This window comes from Aulonocara stuartgranti (genome assembly GCF_965226115.1).
Source record: "Aulonocara stuartgranti genome assembly, chromosome: 19".
NCBI lineage: Eukaryota > Metazoa > Chordata > Actinopteri > Cichliformes > Cichlidae > Aulonocara > Aulonocara stuartgranti.
In genome coordinates this window covers 8,346,011-8,372,815 of record NC_138955.1, presented here as the reverse complement: position 1 = coordinate 8,372,815, position 26,805 = coordinate 8,346,011, and the positions used below count along the sequence as shown (strand labels likewise).

The 26,805-nt window shown below is 40.7% G+C and overlaps 2 protein-coding genes and 1 pseudogene across 3 annotated transcripts; all 3 read right to left on the bottom strand.

The window, feature by feature from the left end:
- Positions 1-200: 200 nt before the first annotated feature.
- LOC309695451 (transforming growth factor-beta receptor-associated protein 1) lies at positions 201-6,913 on the bottom strand. Its single transcript, XM_082516114.1, has 11 exons — positions 6,096-6,913; positions 5,744-5,938; positions 5,419-5,573; positions 4,774-4,856; positions 3,376-3,717; positions 3,149-3,206; positions 2,909-3,052; positions 1,940-2,074; positions 1,722-1,863; positions 1,212-1,633; positions 201-1,112 (listed from the first exon to the last, which is right to left on the bottom strand). Exons 1-11 carry the CDS (start codon positions 6,778-6,780, stop codon positions 969-971), a joined length of 2,505 nt encoding a protein of 834 aa, XP_082372240.1. The 5' UTR covers positions 6,781-6,913; the 3' UTR covers positions 201-968.
- Positions 6,914-7,539: 626 nt separating this feature from the next.
- fhl5 (four and a half LIM domains 5) lies at positions 7,540-9,930 on the bottom strand. The gene is made up of 6 exons (XM_082517278.1): positions 9,819-9,930; positions 9,443-9,622; positions 9,096-9,270; positions 8,513-8,682; positions 8,152-8,338; positions 7,540-8,034 (listed from the first exon to the last, which is right to left on the bottom strand). Exons 2-6 carry the CDS (start codon positions 9,602-9,604, stop codon positions 7,883-7,885), a joined length of 846 nt encoding a protein of 281 aa, XP_082373404.1. The 5' UTR covers positions 9,605-9,622; positions 9,819-9,930; the 3' UTR covers positions 7,540-7,882.
- A 6,872-nt stretch (positions 9,931-16,802) lies between these two features.
- On the bottom strand, positions 16,803-19,911 carry LOC309696173 (4-galactosyl-N-acetylglucosaminide 3-alpha-L-fucosyltransferase 9-like; annotated as a pseudogene). The gene has a single exon. The product of its transcript is annotated as a 4-galactosyl-N-acetylglucosaminide 3-alpha-L-fucosyltransferase 9-like (transcript).
- Positions 19,912-26,805: the final 6,894 nt, after the last annotated feature.

The following is a 26,805-nucleotide window of genomic DNA, read 5'->3' as shown; positions in this document are numbered from 1 at the left end:
AACAACGAAATCCCCCCCCCCCCCATTTATCTGTACTACAATTAGTCACTCAGCTCCAGCTGAAACCTTAAGCAGTCCAACCACATGCCCGAGTTAGTGCTGCTGCTTTAGGCGTCTCCTGAGCGCTTATCTCAAAATGCATCAGAATAAAGAAATTGCTATGGTTAGCCTTAATGACAAAATTACAGCACAAACAGACAAATACTTTATGACTTTAATGATATATGTTTAAGTGTTCAGATGATTTCCATGCTGTACATGTGGACGCACTGGAGTTTGTGTGATAGTTTTTGGAAGCTCTCTAATGATACAGGAATGATGCTGGGGAAAAAATATTCTATAGATGGTGCAGACATGTCATTTGCTTGCTCGTAAAATTAGTTTATTAAATTAAAGTGACTCAAAACTTTGACCACAGTGTTTACGTTCCAGTTTTAAACCTGCAATTGTGATTTCTATTTCAGGGTGTAATAAACGTTTATTAATGCTTGTGCTGAATAAAAAAAGTCTCTCACGTGCAGCCTCTCGGTTGTTGACTGTCTATTTCCAGCTCTGTGTACACAAATATACACAGTGGAAACCATGATGGCAGGGATGTATATATACAGCAGTGGAGGACGGCCATATTCCTTCTGGTCATCAGGGTGACCACAGGTGGTTTCCATGTAAAATACCACTGTCTGATCAGTGAATATACACCCCTGAGGGTTTTTCTCAACTGACTTTATTGCTCTTGATGTCTACAATCTGTCTAAAAATGGTTGCCTGCAAAAACTGCATTGCTTGTTCTTTTCCAGTTTGAATCCCTTTGTTTAAACATTTTTTTTTAAATCTTAGTAGCAAAGTTGTCCTTGACTTTGATTCTGGTAGAGTCTGGCTCTATGATCAGACCAATCATCAGGTTGGAAGCAGAAATGTAAAAAATGAATGAGATTCTTAAAAGTCCAGTGAGAAAAAAAAGTCTGTTGTTATAATGCAGAGTAGCCCATGCAGCTTATGTGCACCACCTCACCTCGCAGGTTACGGACAAAGTGTGGTTCTGTAAGTTCTCTCTGGCAAACTCTACATTTCTGCTCCTTGTCCACTCTGAACTTTGTTTTTGAGACCTGCATCTGCAGACGAGAGAGTAAAAGTGCAACAGGGCTCATAAAGAAAAAGGAGAAATTCAGTGTTCACTGCAGTAAAAATGTGAACTGTATCATTAAACTCACCCAAGTGACCTTGTGCCTCAGGAGTTCCGCCTGGGCCAAAGCCTGTTGCAATCTCACCATCTGCCTCTGGTGGAAGGTTTCCCTGAGGGATACGACTAAAAACTGAGAGACCAGTTGAACAGACCAGGACTCAGGAAGGAGCTGGAGTACCTTCTCCAGTGCAAAAACATGAGGTTGGCTGTTAAGAAGATCCACAGCTGCGCCTGTGAGATCCTTGGAGCTCAGGTAGATTTGGAGAAGAGTGAGCAGGAGGACCTCCCTGAATTGTGAGTCCTGGTCCTGGGCTGCCCTGCAGCAGTAGGCCTCTGCAGCCTGGAGGTCTTTCTCCTCATGTACAAGCATCTGCAGTGCTTGGTAGTGTTCACCAGACCTACCAAGGAGAATGGCCTTTTCTGGGTGTAGGGTTGTTGACTTTACTCTGTCTGCAATGAGTTAAAAATCATGACGTTTACTTTAACTTGCTGCTAATTCCACAATGATTTATTTTAATACGCAAACTAATTCACACACCATACACTGTGGAGATGTTATAGAATTTGGACTCCCATAGCAGCTGCTGCAGCTTCCCTCTGGTCACCCTCACTCTTTCATCTTCCTTTTGCAGCATCTGAGTAACATATGCCAGGGCCAGACGGTTGTGATGGCTCTCTTCCTGGGGGCAGATTACATCAATCATGTCTGCGCATTTAATTTAGGTTATTAGATTAAGGAGCTGTTGGTGTACCCACCTCGCTATTTAAATCATGGATTAAGTACTCAAGATAGAAAATCAATGCCAGTGGAAACGTCTCCAAGAATGTGAGGACATCTTGTGTTTCAAATTGACCATCTGGTGGGCGCTTGATGAAAATCTGCACACCTGTCTTTATCAAATAAAGTAAAATGTATTTAATCACTACAAATTGGTTTATAAGGCAATTTCTACAAAAAAGGTGGTGCCATTTAGAGCTGTTGACGTATACAGTCACAGATACATTTATATTCCAATAATCTTATGGGATTTATCGGCATTTAAAACAAGAATTTAAACATAAAAAAAAACCTCTGGCTCTGCCACTGACTTTATGTTTGACAAATTGCTACCATATGAGCACAAAGTGGCCCTTGGTTTTTCAATCATATCTGCCACACCCGTCATCAACTTCAGTTTCTTTAAAACAAGACGATGACAGCCAAAATGATCAGCTCAAGGCTTCAAAACAGGAGTACATAAATCACTGGTTGATGTCCACATATACAGTATATGGTTTATGTAGACCAGAGACAGATTAAAGGGAAAAAAAACACCTCACTGTTTCTTAGTAAAGCATGGGAGTGGGACCATGAATCACTTTAGCAGCTTTAATGCACTTTACCATTTATTTATTTAGCATTTCTCAGACTCTGATGGAGGGATGGAATATGATTCTTTCTAAAGATAACCCCTCATTTGGTGTTTTGATGATAGTGGTTCAATGCACTACCAAACCTTAAAGGTCACTGCAGGTGATTCAGACAGTTTCATATGTATTTAACCATTGAGTGACTCTACTGCAGATGAGGGTATCAACGTCCTGGAAGAAGCCATTCCACCAATCAGACAAAGCAATTCAGATTTTCCTTTAATTTGTCACTTTTCTATGTCTGCAATACATAGTTGTATTGTACAACTCTGCCCTCTGCAGTTTGGTAGTGAGTGTGAAAAATGAAAAAGGCACCTCTTGGTTTCTTTGTAAAGTCCAATCTGCAAATGCCCACACGGTGTCTTTGTCTCTGAGCTGACTGAGAGTCGCCACGATGTGTCCATATACATCTGAGCAGGAAGAATCTTTACACAAGCCATCTGTAATCTTCACCCAAGTCTGGAAGAATACAACCAGTTAAAATACACTGCTTTCATACATCAAGTTTGTGTGAACATATGTGATGTTTTTTTGGATTGGGGGGGGGGGGTGTACCTTTACTGCATCAGTGTGCAGCCCGTGGCTTTCGTAGAGGGAACCTAAAGCAAAAAATCTGTAAAAGACAAAGAAAAAAAGAAAAGAAGTCAAAACGATTCTCAAAAAGTAAATTATCTGAAATAAATAATCTAAAATCAAAAGCATGGTTGTGTCCTAAGCAAAATATTCAGATTTATAGGTGTGATTTCAGATCATTTGTATAACTAATAATGATTCATTTTCACCTGTGGTGTTGCTCCAGAACAGGGACACAGAGGTCCAGACTGCACTTACTGGGAAAAGCAACAAGCTGTTGGAGTTTTTCATCATCGTTCATTTCTACATACAGCCTCAGGAGGGTGCTGTCCACTTCCTTACTGCACTTCAGGCCTCTCTCTGTCCCCCTTACTGCTCTGAGAAAATCTCCCAGGAAGGCCAGGTAATGATGAAATTTGTTTCTGTCCTCCTTCTTGAGCACCTGGAGATCTCTGCCCTTGTTTATTTGATCAAGATGAGATTGAAAGTCCTCGCTGAGACACATATCCGGGTAGAGGCGGATGATTTCTCTCGGGTCCAGCTCACCTTTACTGTTCAAGTGGGTAATAAGTATACATTTTTACATATGGAAGAAGCAGAAAGTACACATCTTTAACCCTTTACAGCCGATCGGAGCGGGCACGCTCTGTTTTGCGTAACTATTTTTAAATCCCGGTAGCTCTGCAACCAAGTAAGCTAGCGCAATAATTTTTTTTGCATATGAAACTGGAGGAGTTGTACTTACATCTTATGCCATCAGCTTGTCCTAGGTCACAGTTTCCTTCCACATATAGCTTTGCAAAAACTGCATAAAAATCACTTGCAGCAACAAAAACATGATATTCCAGAAACACGCTTCGCTGATCCATCAGCTGTTTGTAACACTTCCTACTCCATCAGCGCGAACTATCACATGACCGCATGACCTGCCCGAAACCGGAAGTGACGTCATTTTGCGGAAATGTAGTTTTTTACGATCGGGGCCTTATGAGCTTGTGTTTTACTTGTTATGTGTTTTAAAAAGTTATGTTTGACTTTATGACTTTCTGTGTCGTTTCTGGGATGCTTAAGACTCATATTGCACTGCTGGAAATAGTTTATTTTGATGCATATGCTGTTATTTTGCAAATTTGCACTATAATATTTATTTTCGTTTTTCCTGCAGTATATAAAAATTGGTGTATTTCAAAAATAAAACTATGAAGACACTCAAAATAAATTTCCTGTGGTGGGAAACTAGTTTGTGTAACTTTTTTGTATTTACAGTTTTGAGGGATAAGCCTCTTAAATTTCTCTAACTAGAAATATATGTTAAAAAAACAAAAACGATTTTCAATTTTTTTGTAGTTTATTGCACTTTTTTGCAATTTATGTAATTACTATGCACCTAATGCAGACATATTATTAAAGTTTGGGCTATAATGGTTGTATTGATGTATAGCAACTTGAAATGCTCCCAAAAATGGCTCCACAGCATGTAAAAATATAATATAAGCTCTGGCGAACTTGGTTCTATGGTAGGTCTTAAAGGGTTAAAGCAGTGTTCTGAGATTTATTTAGCATGTATTTTGGAGTGTTTTGTTATGGGAGAGGGAGTTTGGTCTCACATGAATAGATCTTTGGCTTGGGAAAAACCCTCCTGGTAAAAATGAGCAAATCCAGCCAGGCAAGTGATGGCCTTCTGTAGCTCCTGCGAGGGGAAAATAGTCTTATTTTTAAACCAGGCACATATTGTATGAGCATATTTAACGCACCAATATGTGAACTGAAATAACTGAGGCAGAAGACACTGTGACTCTCTTGAGGCTAAAATGTTACACTTCAAGAAAAACAAGTAGCAGAAAAATGGGAAATGTCTATGATTCATGATTGTGTTAATTAGCCTCTTCATCTTTAACCTGTAAGCTGAGATGTGGCACAGATTACGCTAAAAGTCAAACGCCATCTGCTGCCTTCAGTTGCATTCATCGATATCGAATATACCTGCGTATACTCTCTGTAAGGTAACAAGTCTATGCTTTGACAGTCTGATCAATGGTAAATTCAAACCATATTATGCATTGCTAGTTGGGTTTGTAATGCATGAATCTGAAAGTCAATATGATTGTACAAAGCAGCCGGAGCTACAGCAGCACACAAGCAGGCAGCAAAAGTAAAAGATTTGGAGGCTACCTGATAACGCCAAAGCTATATTTTAAAATCAGTGTGATGTGAGTTTGCATCCTTCAGTGTGCCTATAAATTCTGTTTCACCTTGTATGAGTCAAGTGGATGACGGCTTTGAGCCCCTTCCAGCAGCAATAAGGCCTCCTCAACCCTTTGGTGCCTTACAAGTGCCTGGATCTGCTCTTCGAATGGCACCAGGCTCAGGCTGAAAATGTCTCTCTCTGTGAACACTAACACACCATCTGAGGGGACATTTGCTTTTGGTTTTTAGAAACTCTCAGAAGGCGCAAGAACGACTGACTATATCTGAGCAAACTGAGACAAACATGACTACGTCTTTTAAAAACAAAAGCAGGCTCTTTGCGATTAATCTGACCTGGATCAGATGAGAAACTGATGTCGCTGGATTTACCTGAAGTGGAAAGTAGACCCCTTGCTCCAGTGAGACTCACAGTCTGTTTGCGTTGCTGATCCAACATGCTGTAAACAGACAACAGTTCGGGCTGCAGGCTTAGGACGTAAGGGAAACATGCCCCGGCTGCCAGCACCTCCTGAGGCCACTGAAGGGGAGGGCGCTGGCATATCCCTGTCTTCATCACAAACATGCCTGAGGGATGAGAATGGAGAAATGATATCTTGGCAAAATAAATATCCTCTGGCTAGATGGATTAATGACTTATGAGTGATATGAAATGAGCTGTTTTAGAAGCTAAGCATAATGGCACATGAATGTAAAGCCTGTTGGATATTTTGGCAGCTCTTACCTAAAAATTCGGGCCCATTCAAGAGGAATTCTCCTTCTCCCAGTGAGGTAACGATAACATGCTGCCTGCTGTGATTATGAGGAAAGAGCTCCTCACAGCTGCCAGTCTGAATATCACAGAGGAGGTACCTGTCACTGGTGGCAAGACACAGAGTTGCACCATCCACCGCCAAGGCCACAGGGTCTTGGAGCACAGAGACTTCCTTTACAACCTCCCACCTGTCCACTCCCACCACATGGATCCGGAGCACTTTCCTGCGGCTGGAAGACGTCACCATCTGCACACACGTCCCCTCCGATGCGAGCAATGAGTCGCACACCTCAAACAAAGACACATGCTGGATCTTCTTCAGAGCAGGAACAGGCTCTAAGGAAAACATGTTGAGGGCAGTAACGCTCCGGTCCCACAGGACCAGCAGATGGTTGAAAAGTGGGACTGCCCTCAGTTGATTTACAGAGTTGCTTGAGCCTAGTTTTCTTGCCCTACCTTCTCTGATTTTGGTCAGGCCAGGGCTCTTGTCTCCATTTGTGCTGCTTGTCAGAATGAGGTGTTGGACTGTTGCATCTTTAGTCCCTATGTAAACATTTTGGTCATAGCACTCAAGGCACTGGATGCAGGATTTGTCCTCTTTTGAGACTGCTCGTTTTTCATATATGTGAGCTTGTCTGAAGGCACTAAAAGCCATTGCAAAAAAGTATTAATGTTGAATAATGGGATGCAGTTCAAGCAGAAGAAAAAGGAGTTCTTTCAAAAGTCACTGATATATGCTTAAATCAAAGCTAAACACAGTAAGATGTTCCTACCTCTCTGTTGTCCAACCTTCCTCTAATTCCTCTACAAGTTTATGAAGTGTAAAAAAGTTACAACTCCCCCCATGTGACTATATCCTGAAAGGAAATCTATGTCAGCATTTTTTACCGCTCATCCTGCCATGTGAGGACACTTACACAACTCATCCAACAGCCTCACCAAGAAAACCAACTTTTACAAGTTCATGGTGAAGAAGATGGATATTTTTGAGGTGGCCACAGTTACGGCTTCTTGTGTTCTTGGTATGCGCGTAGGGCTGAAGCGGTCACTTTGGTCAGTGGATAATGGACAAGCAGAAGCGATCTGCTGATCGTGGTTTGTTTGAGTTTGTTTACAATGTCCGTGAGATGGGTGTGATGAGGTCAAGAGGCAACAGAAACACAGCAAGGGGGATTGTTTTATAGCGATGATTGCCCCAAGGATGACTAAGAGAAGACACTGTGGTCATAAAAACAGAAAAAAAACCTACCACCGCAGCTATATCTGTTACAGTGAACTTTGTGCCCTCTGTCCTCACTATGGAATTTGAGTTAAATATACAAAAGGCCCGGAGCAGATTAAGTTATGATGAGATGAACAAAAGCAGTACTAAAAAAGATCTATATGGCAAGACATATTTCACCTGAGGCAAATCCAAAAATCATGCATCATTTATTGTTTCTTTAGTGTGGATACGTTTATATCTAGGCACAACAGATGTACAATAAACTGCATCAGACAGCTAATGATTGCTTTGTCATCAAGAAAAACATACATGCCAGATTAACTTTAAAATCTGTGTGTGGGTGTGTGTGAGTGACATACAAGAGATAATGTCTTCTTTTTTAAGAAAAAACAAACACACTAAAATAATGACACTTGAAGGCTTTTTATGTGCAAGGCATTCTTGTGCGAGACTTTCGTAGATCCACAGTATTTCTATCAGACAGCAGGCGTTGTTGTCATTTGGGTAGAGCTGTGATCCTGGCATGTAAAGGTCATTTGTCCCTCCCGCAGTCAGTGCACAAAATGTTGTCACGCTGGGTGAGGAAGCCACGCCCCACCAGTGACACAGAGCACTGCATGCAGGTGAAACACTCACTGTGCCACTGGCGTTCCTCAAAGGAGATGTACTTGGCTCCTGCCAGACCTGCATGCATCAGAGAGCCATGCATTTATGTCAATGTAAAATCATCACCTTGTGTTGCTAACACTCCCTCGACAACACAAACTTAAAAGCTTAAATGTGAGTAGAATGAAAACTCACTAGTAATGGGCTTGGTGCAGCCCACACACTTCTTTGCGTATAGGTTGCTGAAGCACTCCAGGCAGTAGGGGTAATTTTCTCTGGTGGTGAAGCGCTGGCCTGACAGCTGCTTTCTGCATCCAATGCACAGAAAACACTCGCGGTGCCAGGGCTTCTCTTGGTAGGTCACCCCACCTGTTGTGATGGCCTAGAAGAAGCACAAGCAAGAGAAATAGAGCGCTTAGCAAAAAGAGACATACAGTGCTATTCCCATTTCTTCTCTTTATTCTCCTCCCTGCAGTGTGACTAACACAAAAATGCCAGAGTCAGGGGGATTTACTGTAGCACTCAATACACGTAATCCACTCAGCTGTAACCCTACCTTCTTACAAGCGGAGCACTGGTATGCAAACTGCTTCTCGAAGCAGGCCACACAGAAGTAACCGGTGTCTTTAGGGATGAAGGACTTGGTTCCTATTGGCTGCTGGCAGCGGTGACACAGGAAGCAGGTCTCATGCCAGCTGTTCCCCTTGTATTCCATTTTGCGGGAACCTGGCACACGGGACGAGAGCAGCTTAGTCAGCATATGGTCCCTCTATGACAGAAACACACCGCGGCCCAAAGCTGGCCTGCTTTGTCTGCAGGGAGGGGATGATGCAACTGAAATAATCTTGGAAAGAATTTTAGGCAAAGGAAGAAATTCTAGTCTTTTGAACTCTTTTTTTTCCCCAATAAGAAATAAATGTGTGTAATAAATGTGTGTAATAAAAACTTGTTGAATTTAGATTTTCCCAGGCATATCTTTTTGTTCATTGTAGCTTCAAAGTCGATACTTTAAGAGGTTTCACCAATTCATTGCTGCCTTATCCTTAAATTTTAGCCATAACCTCTGAATATATATTTAACACTATATTATGATCTAGCTTTCAGGTGACATTATCCAGTACCATCATCACTGCATGTACCTGGCATGATGGTTTTCTTGCAGGTGGTACACTTGGAGGAGTAATCCTGTGCATGGCACTCAGTGCAGAGCAACAAATCATCCTTGGCGGCAAAGGCCTTTTCCACTAGAGAGCGGCTGCACTTGCCACACTTGAAGCACTGCTCGTGCCAGTGACGATCCTTATAGGAGAGATCCTGCAAATATTTTGCATGTGATTATTATTGATGTTCTGTAAGGCTAATGGTTCATTTAACAGCTCTAAAACTGAAATCCTTCCACATTTCTCATCTACAGACTCAAACCACTAACCTCACATTCTCATCTCGCACTACACTATTCTCACTGTCTACACTGTTGCTTCCTTACCTTGCAGTTACAGCCGATTGGTAAGGAGCATGCCTCGCAGTTGTTAGCGAACAAGTTCTCGTAGCACTTAGTGCAGTACTGCGTGTCATCTTTCATTATGTACTTCTTCCCCAGCAGGGAGTCTTTGCAGTAATGGCAGTCTAAACGCTCGCTGGTGGGCATCTTATTTGCTTTTCTTAGCTGCAGGTCAAAGAGAGCAGAAGGATAAAAAAATGAACAATAAGGAAGAACAGGAGAGATAGGGAAAAGTAATAATAGTCCAGGCAATTTATCCTCTTTCTCATCAAGCAAGTAAAGAGGACAAGCAATTTCCCCTTCTTTCAAAAATAATTTAAAGGGGAAAAAAACAACAGTGTTGTATTAAAGAGTTCTCTACCTCAGTTGATTCAGGGTGAGGATGAGACTGAAGCCAGAGACTGCAGAGGCACAGGGATGGGGCAGGGATGAAAAGGGGTCAGGCAGGATTATGGGGTATCCACTAGGGGGGCTCTTCTATAAATACAGGCCCTCTTATTAGCAGTGATCTCCGGGGAGAATGGGCATACTTCACTGCATCGTTCTGCACCTTTTAAGGGAGTTGATGGTGTGCTGATCTCTAAGCCTTTGGACTGATTTATTCTTTGTTGTCTCATCCCCCGAATGCAAAAAAGCAGAGATTTGCAACTTTAGCACAAGAAGATTACTGTTGGGAAACATGACTGACCACCATATAAATAATGTAAGGCTTCCAAATCAGTTTCACATGTATACAGACAGTACATTAAAAGAGAAGATTTGAGCTTGAAAATGTTAAATCTTTTCTACACACTATTATCAGCTTGGACAGTGGTACCACAGCAGAGATAGTTAGTCATTTGGATGCTGTAACATGTCTGGACACACTTGTGGCCTTTGTCAGTGCCTCCTACACACACAAGCAGTTGCAGATGGCTTATGAGAAGTAGGTGCCAGCAGCTTTGTGACTGCCAGGTACTGAACTATATTGCCAGGACCTCTCAGTGGCTATTGAGAGCACCTTGGCAGCACTTCAGAAGGGTGAAGCTGCGTGCTTGTGGGCCTTCAATCCATCCCCAGCAAAATAAGAGAGGAGGAGCAGTAATGACAGTTTAAATGGTGACCATCCTGCTAATAGCGATACTCTTGTTACTCCTCTCGTTCTTTCCTACCCGTTTAAACATTTAAATTCACCTACGTCTTTGATTGACGGTTGACTAATTGTATTTGAATCATGGAACATATGCTCCGATCAGTTTTCCAAAGGATCAGGGGAGCAGACATCTTCATAAAAATAGCCTGGGAAGACCACCAGCCCGACCCACTGGTTTAATCCCTCACACACACACACACACACACACACACACACACACACACACACAGGAAGGTCAGTGACAGTGATGAGGCTGACAGGAATGCAGTTTTGTGTAGATGAACTCTATTCCCCTTTGTCTTCTCCCTACATTAACTCCAGTAGCACTCCTTGTGAAGAAATTCATCTAGAATTACACTCTGGTACTAAATCCATTTTGGGATCAGCAGATGATGCTGGTACATGGTTTTGCAGTGTATGTAGGCGGTATCTACAAACCTCTGAGGGATAATGTAACACCATGCTATTTTTTTTTACCTACGCTATATGTGTTATGTTAGGCTTTAAGCACAAAATAACAATTTCATGTCAGTAATTCGGGCAGGTTTTTTGTAATACATTTAAATATGTACAGTGGGGCAAAAAAGTATTTAGTCAGCCACCGATTGTGCAAGTTCCCCCACCTAAAATGATGACAGAGGTCAGTAATTTGCACCAGAGGTACACTTCAACTGTGAGAGACAGAATGTGAAAATAAAATCCATGAATCCACATGGTAGGATTTGTAAAGAATTTATTCGTAAATCAGGGTGGAAAATAAGTATTTGGTCAATAACAAAAATACAACCCAATACTTTGTAACATAACCTTTGTTGGCAATAACGTTTACTATAGGTCTTTACCAGGTTTGCACACACAGTAGCTGGTATTTTGGCCCATTCCTCCATGCAGATCTTCTCGAGAGCAGTGATGTTTTGGGGCTGTCGCTGAGCAACACGGACTTTCAACTCCCGCCACAGATTTTCTATGGGGTTGAGGTCTGGAGACTGGCTAGGCCACTCCAGGACTTTCAAATGCTTCTTACGGAGCCACTCCTTTGTTGCCCGGGCGGTGTGTTTTGGATCATTGTCATGTTGGAAGACCCAGCCTCGTTTCATCTTCAAAGTTCTCACTGATGGAAGGAGGTTTTGGCTCAAAATCTCACGATACATGGCCCCATTCATTCTGTCCTTAACACGGATCAGTCGTCCTGTCCCCTTGGCAGGAAAACAGCCCCATAGCATGATGTTTCCACCCCCATGCTTCACAGTAGGTATGGTGTTCTTGGGATGCAACTCAGTATTCTCCTTCCTCCAAACACGACGAGTTGAGTTTATACCAAAAAGTTCTACTTTGGTTTCATCTGACCACATGACATTCTCCCAATCCTCTGCTGTATCATCCATGTGCTCTCTGGCAAACTTCAGACGGGCCTGGACATGCACTGGCTTCAGCAGCGGAACACGTCTGGCACTGCGGGATTTGATTCCCTGCCGTTGTAGTGTGTTACTGATGGTGACCTTTGTTACTTTGGTCCCAGCTCTCTGCAGGTCATTCACCAGGTCCCCCCGTGTGGTTCTGGGATCTTTGCTCACCGTTCTCATGATCATTTTGACCCCACGGGATGAGATCTTGCGTGGAGCCCCAGATCGAGGGAGATTATCAGTGGTCTTGTATGTCTTCCATTTTCTGATGATTGCTCCCACAGTTGATTTTTTCACACCAAGCTGCTTGCCTATTGTAGATTCACTCTTCCCAGTCTGGTGCAGGTCTACAATACTTTTCCTGGTGTCCTTCGAAAGCTCTTTGGTCTTGGCCATGGCGGAGTTTGGAGTCTGACTGTTTGAGGCTGTGGACAGGTGTCTTTTATACAGATGATGAGTTCAAACAGGTGCCATTCATACAGGTAACGAGTGGGGGACAGAAAAGCTTCTTACAGAAGACGTTACAGGTCTGTGAGAGCCAGAGATTTTCCTTGTTTGAGGTGACCAAATACTAATTTTCCACCCTGATTTACGAATAAATTCTTTACAAATCCTACCATGTGGATTCATGGATTTTTTTTTTCACATTCTGTCTCTCACAGTTGAAGTGTACCTCTGGTGCAAATTACTGACCTCTGTCATCATTTTAGGTGGGGGAACTTGCACAATCGGTGGCTGACTAAATACTTTTTTGCCCCACTGTATATATATTTCTGATTTCAAGTCATAGCATCCTTCAGGTTCTTCTTAATTCTAAGCAGATCCACTGGATTACACCAAATTGTCTGGTGCTCTGGATTAAGTTATCACTGTATTGAATCCTTGTCTCCCGCTGCTCTTCATACAGTACCAGTGGCTGCAAATCAAAAAGCCACACAAAATGTAAACAAACCAAGCAACCCAACTGTAGGACCAGTGCGGCCACTGCCTTGCGAAAGCTTCTAATCTTTGTTGCATTGCTTCTCTGTATGTCTGTCGTCATGTGACACGCAGGCAGGGAGGAGGTGACCTATATTCTCCACCAAACAAAAACTCTTACTCCTCTCCCTGAGTGTGTTGCCATAATACGAAAACCATGAGAAATAAATTGCATGTCAACCGCCAGTGTTATTCATTGGATATTAAAGCGGAGATTATTGTTTATTGCAGCTCTATCTGATAATCTGTGCAGGCATGGTTGTGATTTTATTATCGTGGCTTTGATTTGTATCTGATGGGAAGCAGGTGCTGGTTGTTGTCTCTTGGATTATTAACTTCTAGAGCAGACAGCGCCAACTCTGCCAAGCAAAGAGCTTGCTGATCTTGCATATTCCTTTTTGCCCGCATAATCCTCTGAAGTCAGCAAGTGGGCAACTGCCAACAGATTTCTTATGTGGCCTGTCAAGCCCCAATAAATAGGCCTTTATTTGACCTGGACTCAGGTGTCCTCTTATCTTAATGTATTCAGGCTTTACAATAATCAAATGATCGCAGAGAAGAAGAGAAGCATTTACTTTGGTGGCTCCTTTGAGGTGGTGACTTGTTGTAGACTGAGACAGATCAACACGACACAGTTGCATCTCTCTGAAGCACAAAAGCCTCACTGCACCAAAGCTGACAGCTGGTTGGCATGGTGATGACAGCATAAGTGGGATCCATTAGATTGAGATGAGGAGCTGCCCCAGTAGTTAATAAGTGGACTCACAGAAAGCTGCCCTTTGAGCAGGCCTCTGTGCTTTTCTGCCATGTGGAGAGTCTGCTTTCAACACAATATTTCTAACTGAACAGGATAGCCACACTGGGGGGTCGCTGGGGGGAGGAAGATACAATCTACTAAGTCTACAATCTCACAAAACATTACACCCCTTCAGGGAGGCCCCGTGAATGCCGGGGTAATGCCTTCACCAACTCTGCTCCTCAATCCACACTCTAGTTCTCACCAAAGTGAGTCATGGTATGAGCAAGTGACAAGATGTGCTACAGAGCCAGAAATCTGATTGCATTACTAAAGAGGAGACAGAATTGTCACCTCTTAGGCATGTAGAGCCGGAGACTTTGTAGAAGAAGGACTTTGATACAACCCACTGAAATGTTCTCTGGTGACTTGCCTTATTTTGTGGTATTTGGATCAGCTGTAGGTAAAGTTAGCGTTTCACTTCGAATGACAGTGTAGTGCTGAATGTTAGAATTTTTGTAGGCATTTGGAAGTATTTAAATTCTAACATGCCTTCTAGAAAGCTTCTCTTCTTTCTTCTGTGTTCGGCAACACCGTCCTGTAATGGTAGCTTCATGCTTACTGAAAGACAAGCAGTGAAGCATAAATAAACAAGTGTAATGTAAACATGCTTCAGATTCTTAGACAATTATAAAAAAAAAAACCCCACACACTCATTAGTGTGGTAGGAATTTAAATGTTTAAAAAAATAGCTGGTGGGAAATTTTGGAACTAATTTGGTTAATTGGCAACACATCAGTGTTGGTTTTGGGTGTTGGTATTGGGTATCTTAGAGAGGCATAGTTTTTCAAAAGTGGGCAGAGGTTCACCAGTCTACAAAAAACTACATCTAACATAACAGTTATCGTCTAGACTGCATAATATCATCAAAATATTCTGGGAGAATCTTATGGAGAAATTCTCAGATTAAACATTTTCAGTTTTCTGTGTTTTATACAGTGAAAAATGTGGATTTGTGAGATTTCCTAATCACTATATTCTGTTTTTATTTACAGTTTAGGCAGCTTCCTTTTTTGGAAATGGGGTTGTTAAAAAAAAAAAAAACTAGGATAGAGGCTAGAAGGAAGATGAAAGGAAATGCAAAGTGCAAAGTGAGTGATAATTACCTCCAGGTTCATCGGTACAAGTCATCTCTGATATGACCATTGTGAAATGTTCTGTATTGTGTGCAACAGAGCAAATGTGAAATCTACAGTTAGGGACAGTGACCCTTGTCTGTGGCACGGACAATCTCCCCACCACCGTCTGAACTTTCACATTAATCCCCAATTGACATGGATGGATTATTTCTGCCACTGATCTCAGCAACACCCATGTTGACCTGTGGCGTTGAGTGGAGGTACTTGACAAAACTGTGTCATCTCTGCGTGGTGTATTGGATGACTGGAAATACCAAAGTACCAGTGAGGATATGGGGTAACTAACAACAGCCGGAAGATTGATTTGTAACCACCACAACACTCTCTCGTCCCTCTCATCAATCAGTTATCAAGGCTTTTGGATGGCTATTTATACCGCTGCCTGCATTACATGGCAATGTAGAACAGTGTGGGCATTGAGTGTGGAAATGACATTTGATATAGATGCAAGAATGCACATTAGGCAGCATCCTGCAAAATATTTCAAGCCAATTCTCATTTTTAACTTGAAAAATGAGAATGTTGACATAATATTTATAAGACAAATTTAAAGGAATAGTTAGGAAATAAGCTTATTTGCTTTCCTGCCAAGATGCAACTGATACAAATGTCATGTCTGTGTAAACGCTATGACACTACGGCAGCAGCTGTTTAGCCTAGCTTAGCTTAGCTTAGCATAGTTACAGGGGAAACAGCTGTATGGGGATTAAACAGGTATTTGTTTAACCCCATTTAAAATGGTTGTGCTGCTTTTATAGAGCTCAGCTTCACTACAAGAGTTTGTTTGTTTTCAATTTTTATGCTAAGTTATGCTGGCTAGCTGGGTTTATAACAATAATAATAATAATAATAATGTATACTTTATTAATCCCTTAGGGAAATTATTCCTCTGCATTTAACCCATTCACTCAGTGAAGCAGTGGGCAGCCACCAATCCAGCGCCCAGGGAGCAGTGTGTAGGTACCTTGCTCATATAGAAGTGGATTTCCAAATGTGTAAAAGCAAGCATTATGTTTTTTTCCAGATAGTTTTAGCATAATCCAGCCATCCTTTGTCATGTAATACATTATGAACGAGCATCATTGGAAAAAAGAAGAAAAAATCATTAGTTTGTCCAAATCTTTATTTTCTTTTTGACACTATCAGACATATACAGTAAAACACAGCAGCTGGCAAGATACAACGATGGCGAAAAAAAATTAACTGACTTCTAATGGATTATTTCAGTGAACTGGCCTCAAATGGTACCTTCTGGAGAAACAACATCCCACCTAACCCCTAAAACTACAGCGTTTTTTTTTTAGGGAAACCAGGTCATATATCATCTAGAGAATTACTCTCCGGTGCAGCAGCGATCCACGAACAAATTTAAACAGGAGGATAGACAAGCTAAAGCTCCTTTTCTTTGTTTTTGTGCAAAAAAAAAAAAAGCAAAGAGAGAGAACATGAAGGAGACAGAAGACACCCAAAAAACAGATAAAAAACCAATTCCTGTTTCAGTTCACTACATTGTTTGAATGCAGGGTCCACTATGACATTTGGAACCATACTCCATAAGAAAACAACTGTTTTTATTCTATTTTGCATCAGTGGACACATCAAGGATGAGGTGTAACGCTATATTTTAAATAAATAAATAAATAAAATAATCGAGAATCACATTTTCCATATGCAGACACTTACTCCCAAACAACACTGTGGTATGATGATTATACAACAACATAGATAACCTTGCAGCAAGCATGAAAACAGATCACATCTTTCACTGTTTTCTTCACATGGGAGCCAATTTCATTAGATCTTAGTTAATACTTACTTTACCCATATGTCAAAGTCTGCCCGAAACCATGAAACAATATCAGTCTATATATCTGAAGTCATAAAGTGGGATGAGAGTGCATCACTCAAATAAATAGCCTAATCAAGTCGATATACTATGTGCTCATTAAATGCTCTTTCTGCTTAATGCAGTCAGTCAGAAATGACAAATTTGTGTGGGAGTTTCATATTGCAGTACAATGGCTCTGTGCTGTGCTATCATCATCATCCACATGGTATCCAAAACACTGTGACAAAAATACAAGAGACAATAAACAATTCACAGCAATATTAATTAGCAACCTCCCTCTCACATAACAGTGACACCTTCTGTCAGATACCACCAGGGTAAAGATCTCCAATTCAAATCTACAAATGCATAATGACCATCTGTCTGATGGTGCGTGCCTGGAGAGGTTGGAAATCCGAATTTTAGAGTTCCCAGTCGGAATTTGAATCTGGAACACCTCCTCAAGTGGAATTTCCCTCTCAGATAGTTGGAGCAGCCCGTGTAGACCGAAACTAAGGGTCCATGATGGCTGCATTAAATGTACACAGTAGTAAAATTTTAAACTTTTAATCTGTACTGCCACTATTGTATATTTGCGACTTACTAAATAAGCCATGAATGTCTTTTTTAAGCACAAAAAGCAATTATTATGTTATATTGCCTGTGATACCTGAATGACTCTACCTTGCTATGGACAAAAACAAATGCTGTTTTTCGTACACACTAACTTGGGAGTGAAGTCACTCCTGATTTCGCATTAGTGTAAGTATGTAAAGATAAATAACAGTTTGATTAGCATTGCAAATGAAAACTACATATTTTCAAAAAGACTCAGTAAGTACATGACCCTGTTAAACCCCTTTCAGATTGGACTTTTGTAAACAATGCATAGGTGAATTCATCATTAGTACACACTAGCTCTGCCTTCAACAATATAACAAGGTCCACGTAGACCTTCAAATCTCTGGTTAACCCAGTACCACTTATCAAGGCTATTGAATGCCTTGTATTCTTTGTGCCTTTGCAAGTAATCACAAGCCAGGCATGTGTGCTCTGCCCAAAAATAGGCCTTCTTTACTTTAAAGTGTTGCCGCCACTCAAAGTACCTGAGGTACATTTCCTCATTTTTGTCCAGGAGCAGCAGGTAATCAGCCAATTCCTTGGGTGAGCTGAAGTCGTCAACATGAATGAAGGAGTCTCGTGGTTCTCATAGTTCTCATAGTTCTTCCTGGGTGGGCCAAACACCACTGGCACTGTCCCCACATTGAGTGGGTTGTAAAGTTTCTCTGTAATATAATCTTTGTGGATGGAGTTCTCAAACGCCAGATAGAATTTGCAACTGGTGATGGTGGGGAAGTAGTCTTGGTCAGAGATGTATTTCCCGAAGGCCTGTCCATATGCATGAACCTCAATGTGTTTGTGCAGTTCATTATAATATTTCACCCGTATGTGTTGCTGGTTCCAGTTGTTTACAATCCAGCAAATCAGCTTGTTTTTGCTGGGTGGTACAAAATCCTCTTCCCCTTCTGCTGCTACGATGGACCCATGGCACTTCAATGTCAGCATCTCGATTGAGAGTCAGATTAAACAGGTTCTCTATCCCAGGCAGCTGGGACGAATGTGTCGGTGACTCAAAGTTCATCCATATCCACTTCTGGAACGACGGTCGCTTGAACGGTGGCAGATTGGACAGGTCAGGGCTAATGTCACAGTGATGGATGACGACCCCATCAGACTTTATGTAGTGCTTCCTGTCTGCTGTGATGAAGAAGCCATCAATGTTAAAGAGAGAGCTGCCGAGGCATGGGTCGTACGTTTGTCCGAAGGGCCAGAGCCAGATCAGCACAGTGGTCACGTTTTTATTGCTCTTGGTGGAGAAGAAGTTCTTGACCCAGTCTGTGGATACTGTTGACTCTACAGGACCTGATAACCAGCTTGTAGAGGGTTTACCATACATCCAAAAAAACAGAGTCACAAAGCATCCCAGTATAAAAGTACCAAGCAGAAGGAATTGCAGGATTCTGTAAAAAGTTGTAGATGCCATATTATGTCCTAAAAAGAGAAAACCAAAGAGAAAGAACATGATCTCATGGACAGCAGGACACAACATCAAGATTAACCATCATATCATATTAAGGTTTTACATATTACCTTACTTAGACTTAGACTTAGATCCTCCCATCGGGCGACAAGAGAACGCCATTGAACTCGGTCTATCGCGGCAGTTGTTGCTTCATCCCATGACAGTTCGACTGAACGTAAATCTTCAAGGAAAATCCTCCTCTGTGTTATTTTAGGTCTTCCTCGCCGTCTCTTTCCATTCTTCGGGTTCCACAGAACTGCAACACGGGCAGGTCTCGGGTCCGGTAGCCGAAGGATGTGACCAGCAAATCTGAACCGACGCTTGGTGACTTGGACATGGAGCGGCTCTACTCCCGCACGGCAATATACTTCTTCATTGGTAACGCGATCCCGATATGTGATCTTGAGACATTATTACATATTACCAACATGTAATAATGTCTGCTGGACCTCTGACTCTGAACAGAATCGATGGCTTTAAACACTTAGTGGTATGAATATCATAAATAAAAATGTGAAGCCTTTTACGCACTATCACAATACAAACCTGGTGGACACAAAGCACTTTGATGACTCTTCCCACACTGCGTAATCTCACCTTATTTGGCTACAGGTATGCTATCAACCCTGTTTGACAGATACGCTATCGAACTGGTTTCCCAGTTTCTTGGATTCCTCCTTTTTTTCTCTTGGGATGTATCTACTTTCCACAATAAACACGCCCGTTTCACTTAGTTGTAGAGTGCCTCTAAGTGAGCGCACTTTCTTCACACAAGGTTTGATTTCTCTAGCTTCCAAAAGTTTTGATAGCATTTTATGGTGAAATATTGTCAATAGTAGAAATATAATTGACCTGACTTATGACTTATGTAGTGACCTTCCACCCTGTTTTCACTGCAAATCCAAAACTAGCCCATTCTTTTCATTAGTGATGTGTGGATCGATCCTGAAATATCGATTCCTCCAATACCAGTCATTTATGTTCTAGAATCGATTCTCACATTAAAATATCGATATTTTAGTAATTTAGGGTAAATCTGTAGTTTATCATTAACAGGAACACAGTGGAAAGGAACTATAACATTCGGATTGTCTACATTCGAAGGAACTACTTCTTCTTCCGCCTTTCATAGTCATGTGCGAAATACGGCTGTATAAATGTGTGGCAGCCCTTGGCGTGCGCACTCATAACAATGGCTGAGCATAATTGGAGTCATGTGCAGACGTATTTTACCTCCACAAACAGCTGAGACGTGGTTTGCGATACATGTGGCAAAAAAGTGAGGTGTTGCCGCAACACCACTGACCTTGTCAAACACTTCAGAGTAAATCATATCACAGAATATGACGAGCGTATGTTGAGGCGAACTGAAGAGGAGGAGAGGGACAGGTGCTGCTAGGGCGAGACAGACGTCTCTCACGGAGTCCTTTAGTGCTGCAAGCAGGCAAGCAGTTCAAATAGCACAACTTCAGGTTTTTTATTTCTACATGATGAACTCTGCATTATTAAGTGATAAGAACAAGTAATCTGATGTCCTGTAATCATTATGATGCTATAATTTGAGATACCATAAATAAAAGTTTTTGTACAGAGTATCGGTATCGGATCAGTATCGTCGATACCACCCTGAATTTTATTTGGTATCGAATCGGAAAGGAAATCAGTGGTATCGCACATCACTACTTTTCATTCATTCATTTCATGTGTTAATGCTAAACAAGACTTTGTTTATGAAATAAGAGAAATGTGGAAACAATGTGCTTTAGTGCATAGTGTCTGCAGATAATTCCTCAATAATATAGCTGATGGTTGATTCAAACTCAAAATAATTGCAATCACACTTTAACTTTTCCCCACTGGATTAATTATACATGATTTTTCTGATCTTTTTATGATTTCTGAACTGTCAGAATTAGTGTCAAGACAACTACTGTTTGTGATACTTTTTATGAATTGTATGAGTAATGTGTTTATTTATTAATTTATTTATCGTCAATCTTAGGAAAGCAGGGAAGGGCCTCAGCCAGTTGTTGCATTTTAAAATGCAATGTGTTAACTGTCTAAACTGTCAGAATGTGCTGTTTTTGCACTTATAAAGATATTTATATAATACATACAGTACATACATATATAGACACATTTATATATCCATAACTACTGCGGTATTAATTTAGTGACTGAAAGATTGGGCACTTTTTGTGCAGCAAATATATGTTGTTGTGTTTGGAGTATACCTTTTAAAGCATATAAGTATTAAAATGTATCACACTGAGGTGATACACTAATATTAGTGGCAGACAACTGCATCGAATCTCTAAAGCAAGCATGTTGACTGTGACTGATGCTCCTAGGACTTTTAATCGTTCTGATTCCATACATGAGAGGATTGCCTTTAGTTGCAAGTGCAAAGCTCTGGTTCTCTCTACTATAATGCCTCACCTCACCCCAGATTTATTTTTAGACTTTAGAGGTTTTATTTGATTTAGTGCTTAGTTCTGATAAAATAATTATAGTGTGTGATTTTAATATCCATTTAGATGCTGAAAATGACAGCCTCAACTCTGCATTTAATCTGTTATTAGATGAATTGGCTTCTCTTTATCTGATCATTTTTATTAACATCTAAATTTTACAATAATAGATTTCCCTAAGGTGAGAAATAAATTTCATTAGTAGATGTCATTCTGAAAGTGCTGTGACTAAGTTGAAGGATATAATTCCTCCACTTTTATCTTCTTCAATGCCATGTGCCAACACAGTGCAGAGCAGCTACCTAAACTCTCGAAAGTCACTGTACTCCCTGGTTTAACTCTCAAAGGTTCACCTTAAAGTAGATAAGCTGGAGTCAAATTGGCATGTCAGTAGTTTAGAAGACCTGGAAAAGAGCTTTTTGCCCCTTTTTTTTTTAAAAAGGAAAAAAAACCCCTCTAGTTCTCTTTTCAGCACTGACAAAAATTCAGAGCTCTATGAATTTATTCACAAATAAAAATTCAACCATTAGAGAAAAATTACTAGTAACCATCTCACAGACTCATCATTACGTACAGCTGCTTTAAACACTATTAATATTTTTTGGACTCTTGCACTCTGATTAATTCTTCTGAGTTAACTTCAATAACTACAAATGCTTTAATCCCAAATGTCACCTATCTCTAATAATAGGCTACATCCATTAAGGTGCCAGTAATTAAACCATTACTTAAAAAGCCATCACAACCCACCTGCATGGACTGCTCTTTAAACTTCCCTTTTCTCTAACATTCCTGAAAGAATAGTTATTAAACAGCTAACTGATCATTTTCAGAGGAACGGTTTATTTGTTTTCTCTGTAATATTTTACGTCACAATAAAAAGCCCCTTGAGGCACCTTGGGGTTGTGTTTTGACGCTGTATGAACTGAAATCTTATTAAAATTTTAGAACAGACCCCCCACATATTTCTTTTATATTTATTTAGAACAGAATACAAACACATACATTATTGGTGCGCAGTTTGAGTGCTCTTTTTCTCACTTGCCCTTGCGTCACATCTAAAATACACCTGTCACTGACAATTCAAGTTTAAATTTTGACTACACTTTTTGTATAGAAACATGTGACAGTGAAGTTAAATAGTGGGCATTAAGGCCAGTTTTGAGATCCTTTCCCAGGCCCCTTAACGCCCACTCACATCCTGGGCCATTTGACCTCAGGAAATCACATGATAGGGTGGGGCTAGGTTTCACTGCGGGTTCACCCGAAACCTTGGCTGTATCCCAATTCAGGGTCTGCAGCCTTAAAGTACGCAGCCTCAACGATCCTCAAGGGCTGCGTACTCAAAGACCGCTAAGGCCGGAAATGCGAGGCTTGTGAAATGGGACGGTCTAGCCTCCGTTGCGCTGCCCAGGTTGCCTAGCAACCATGATACTAACAGCTGATAACGTGTCATACAGCTTTGTTTGACAGAAATGAAGGAGAAAATCTTTGGTTCATTTGTTTGTTTGTTTCTACATGAGCTTTGATCATTCTCTGTAAGATTAAGCTCAGCTATTGAACGGCGTATATTTTAAAGTAAAGGATTTAAAATCAAGTTAGTACAAACGTCACTAATGTCACATAACTTTGCCGACATGTGGCCAACAGTAATGTTTAATGTTCTTCGTTATTAAACATTTGCACATAAATAAGTGACATAATATTCAGTACTTACTTAAAGTTTACTCTTCGGCCGCCCCTCATCCGCCGTTTTTTTTCAGCAAAATTATCCACACCCACCGCCGCGCTATGCATTCTGGGATATGTTGGGCCACGAAGTCTACACTGCCACAGCCTTAAAATTCAGGGAAATGTAGGACACATTTCAGGGCCGCATTTCGAGCAGGCTTTGAATTGGGACAGCCTTCGGCGCGCCGCTGTGACATAATCGGCCTTGAAATGAGTACTTTAAGGCTGCAGACCCTGAATTGGGATACAGCCATAGGCTGATTGTGGCCTACACCTGTTTTCACACCTGGGCTCGTCTGATTAACGTAGAGGATCAACAGGGGGTTCTTGACTGACTTGGGGGACACTCCCCTAGGACTTACATCTGGGACTGTCCACCATTTGACCTTAGAACTGAAGAAGCTGTTTGGATGAGAGGTGAAACATCTTCAAGCAACTTAAAGAAGTCCAGATGCTTTTCTTTCCAAAAACTCGTTAGACATCACTTTTTGTCTTCTGCTGTATGTCGCTTGTTCAGTGTGTACAACCTCTAAATTGTATGCTGCCAATTAGCCTATATCAGTGTTTTGAATTATAGAACCCTTTAACATAGAATGGATTAATAAGCAGTGTAGAAAGATGTAAATGAATGAGCTTCCATTGTCACTACCTCTACTGGTGTATACATAAGATATTAGCACTGGTTTTCCTCAGTGCTGTTTAGGGGCATTAACACTTGTGGTGGCTTTATACATATCACAGGCAGGGGATCTCATTGGTCAAGAACCAGCCGAGGATCCGCCAAGGATCCACCATGGTGTTGTCAAGATCAGCTCACCATTTTAAGTAACTGTATTTGTATGTCAATCAGAGATATCCTGTGTTCTCACTGGTAGTCAAAAAATTTTATCTCGGATCCCACACAGTGATCATTTCACTCATAGTCACTGAATATCCTTGGCTTTCTGTGGGTTCTGGTTGCCACATTGCAGTAAATTGCTTCCAGTGTGGACATACGCTCCTAGAAATATCAAGTGTGCAGAAAGGATAACGGACAGTACTAGTAGAGGTAAGATAAAAACTTTTTAATAAGTCTACTGTGTCTTTCAATCTACAAGGTTTAATGTGACCCTTTTTGATATTTTGGCTGTTTCATTATTTGGCTAAAACTGGAACTTTTAGTAGATTACAAAATAATATATGTATATGTGGGAGGTTTAGCTGCAGTGATCAGATCAAGCCTGTTAAGTTATAATGTGTGGCTCCACTGTGATTATCATAAGAGGGAGCACTTTTTTTGCATTTTATTTTGATCTGCCTTTTTATCTCTAAACCACCAAACTGTGACTACATGTAGCTCATTAACATTTTAGAATTAAAATATTGAATGCATTGTGATGTATTTTGGACACAGAAAGAGCGATGCATGAATAGTCTTCCATTTCACTCCATCTCTGGTAAGAATTACTTTCCAGCTACTGAAGGTCATTTCAAAATGTGATGCTATAGTAGAGCCACTCATTAAAATGGTTGCCTTTGACACTGCATTGAAGTTGATCTAAAGGAACCCCTTTATTGCCCCTTTACTGTAATAGGAAATATTTTTTTTTGCTATCCTGCAATTAAAGAATTATGCAACTGATACCAATGTGATTTCTGTCCAAAAAAATGAACCTACAGTCAGCAGCTGTTTAGCTTACATTAGCTTGGCTTAGTTTAGTTTAGCTTAGCTAAGCTTAGCTCAGCTTAGCATAGCATAGCATAGTTACAGGGGAAACCAATGTATGGTTATTAAACAGCCATTTTAAAATGGCTGTTCTGCTTTTTGTACAGCTCAGCTCAGAGTTGTCCTGTTTTCAGCCATTATGCTAAGCTATGTTGGCTAGCCAAGTTTATCCACTTATATATAAACTTGTTTAAAATGTTTAAAAGCAAGCATCATACATGTTTTTTCCAGACAGTTTCAGCATAATCCAGCCTATGTCATGTAATACACATCAGGCATCTCTTTAAAAAACAAAAATAAAGAAATACTACAGTACACTTTACAAATGTTTGCTCATTTGTCCATATCTTTATTTTCATTTTGACACTATCAGACATATACAGTAAAACACAACATTTGGCAAAATACAATGATTTGGCAAAAAAAAAGTATTGATTGACTAACAGATTATTTCAGTGAACTGGCATTAAAATCAAATTTTTTTGGGATACCCAGTCATATAGCATCCAGAGAATCACTTCTGGGTGCATCAGTGAACCTCTCACAGATTCAAACTGGACAACAGAGAAGCCGCAGCTCCTTTTCTTTGTTTTTGTGCAAAAAAAAGAGAGAGAAGATAAAGAAGACTTATGCGGCCCAAAAAGATAAAATGAAAAAAACTTTTTTTCTTAAAGTCACCAACCACATTGGACAAGAAAGCTTTGTTTTCATACATGAGATTGGACTGTACAATATGAAACCATGACTGGCAGCTTCATAGTTATCCTGTGGGACGTGCCAAGGTCTTGGAGGACAGTTTATAAACTCACAATAGCTTCATCTAAGACGACAACTGGCACAGTGAGTCACACTACTCGAAATGAATAAAAGTGCTGTATTTCTGCTGCATTTTGGCACAACTTTTTCAATTAGGTCATGCCAACAGGATTGCCACCAAATATAAACAAAGAAGAAAAAAAAATCACTCCTCAAATGTAAAAGTGCCTGCCTTGATGAAAATGTCCACCTCAAAACCGTTAAAAGCATCATTTCAGATGCTCTTAATTCTTTTTCAAGTGTCTCTCCCTTTAACTTAATTCACAGCCACTCAAAGCACCGGGCATTACTTACAAATGTACAGCGCAGTCACAGTCACTTCCAGACAACAACTGCATGATATAAAGAGATTTACCATGAAAAATATATACAATGCTGCTGGAGTTCCCACTGTCTGCTAGACATAAAGGAATGATCTGTGTTTTGGGCTGGTTTGATCCAATTCCTGCTTCAGTTCACTACAGTGTTTATGTACAGAGTCCACTATGGCATTTGGAACCGTACTCCATAAGAAAAATAATTGGTTTCATCCTATTTTACATCAATGGTCCCTTTGAAATTGAAGAAATGTTAACCTCACTGTTTTTATACTTTGACACAGAAGCTCATCTTGCATAAAATGTTGACAAGAATTTGTACAGTACTTTCTGTAAAAAACATAAATCTCTGTTAATAGCTGCTGAGTGCTGTTGCAATGCATTGTTCAATGAATTAGCCGTTCCAACAACATCTGAATGTGATGCAATATCTGCGATATATGCAGATACCGAGCTGTCTTTTTGTAGTGTGGTCTCAAGGGTGTGGTGCAGTGCTAAAACAATCAGAATCACATGGAAACACTCGCTCCCAGACAACACTGAGGTATGATGATTCATACAAAAATACGGGTAACCTTGCAGCAGCCATAAAGATCACATCTTTCACATCTTAAGTTATAATGTGTGATGAGAGTACAGCACCTAAGTGAAGAGCTTAAGCAAATGCTTGTACTACGTGCTCATTTTGTGCTCTTTCTGCTTAATGCAGTCAGTCAAAAATGACAGACTTTCCAAATTAAGATGCAATGTGAGGAGGTGTGTGTGGGAGTTTCATATTGCAGTACAATGGCTCTGTGCTGTTCTATCATCATCATCCACATGGAATCCAAAACACCGTGACAAAATTACAAAAGACAATGAACAATTCACAGCAATATTAATTAGCAACCTCCCTCTCACATAACAGTGACATCTTCTGTCGGATACCAAGGTAAAGATCGCCAAATCC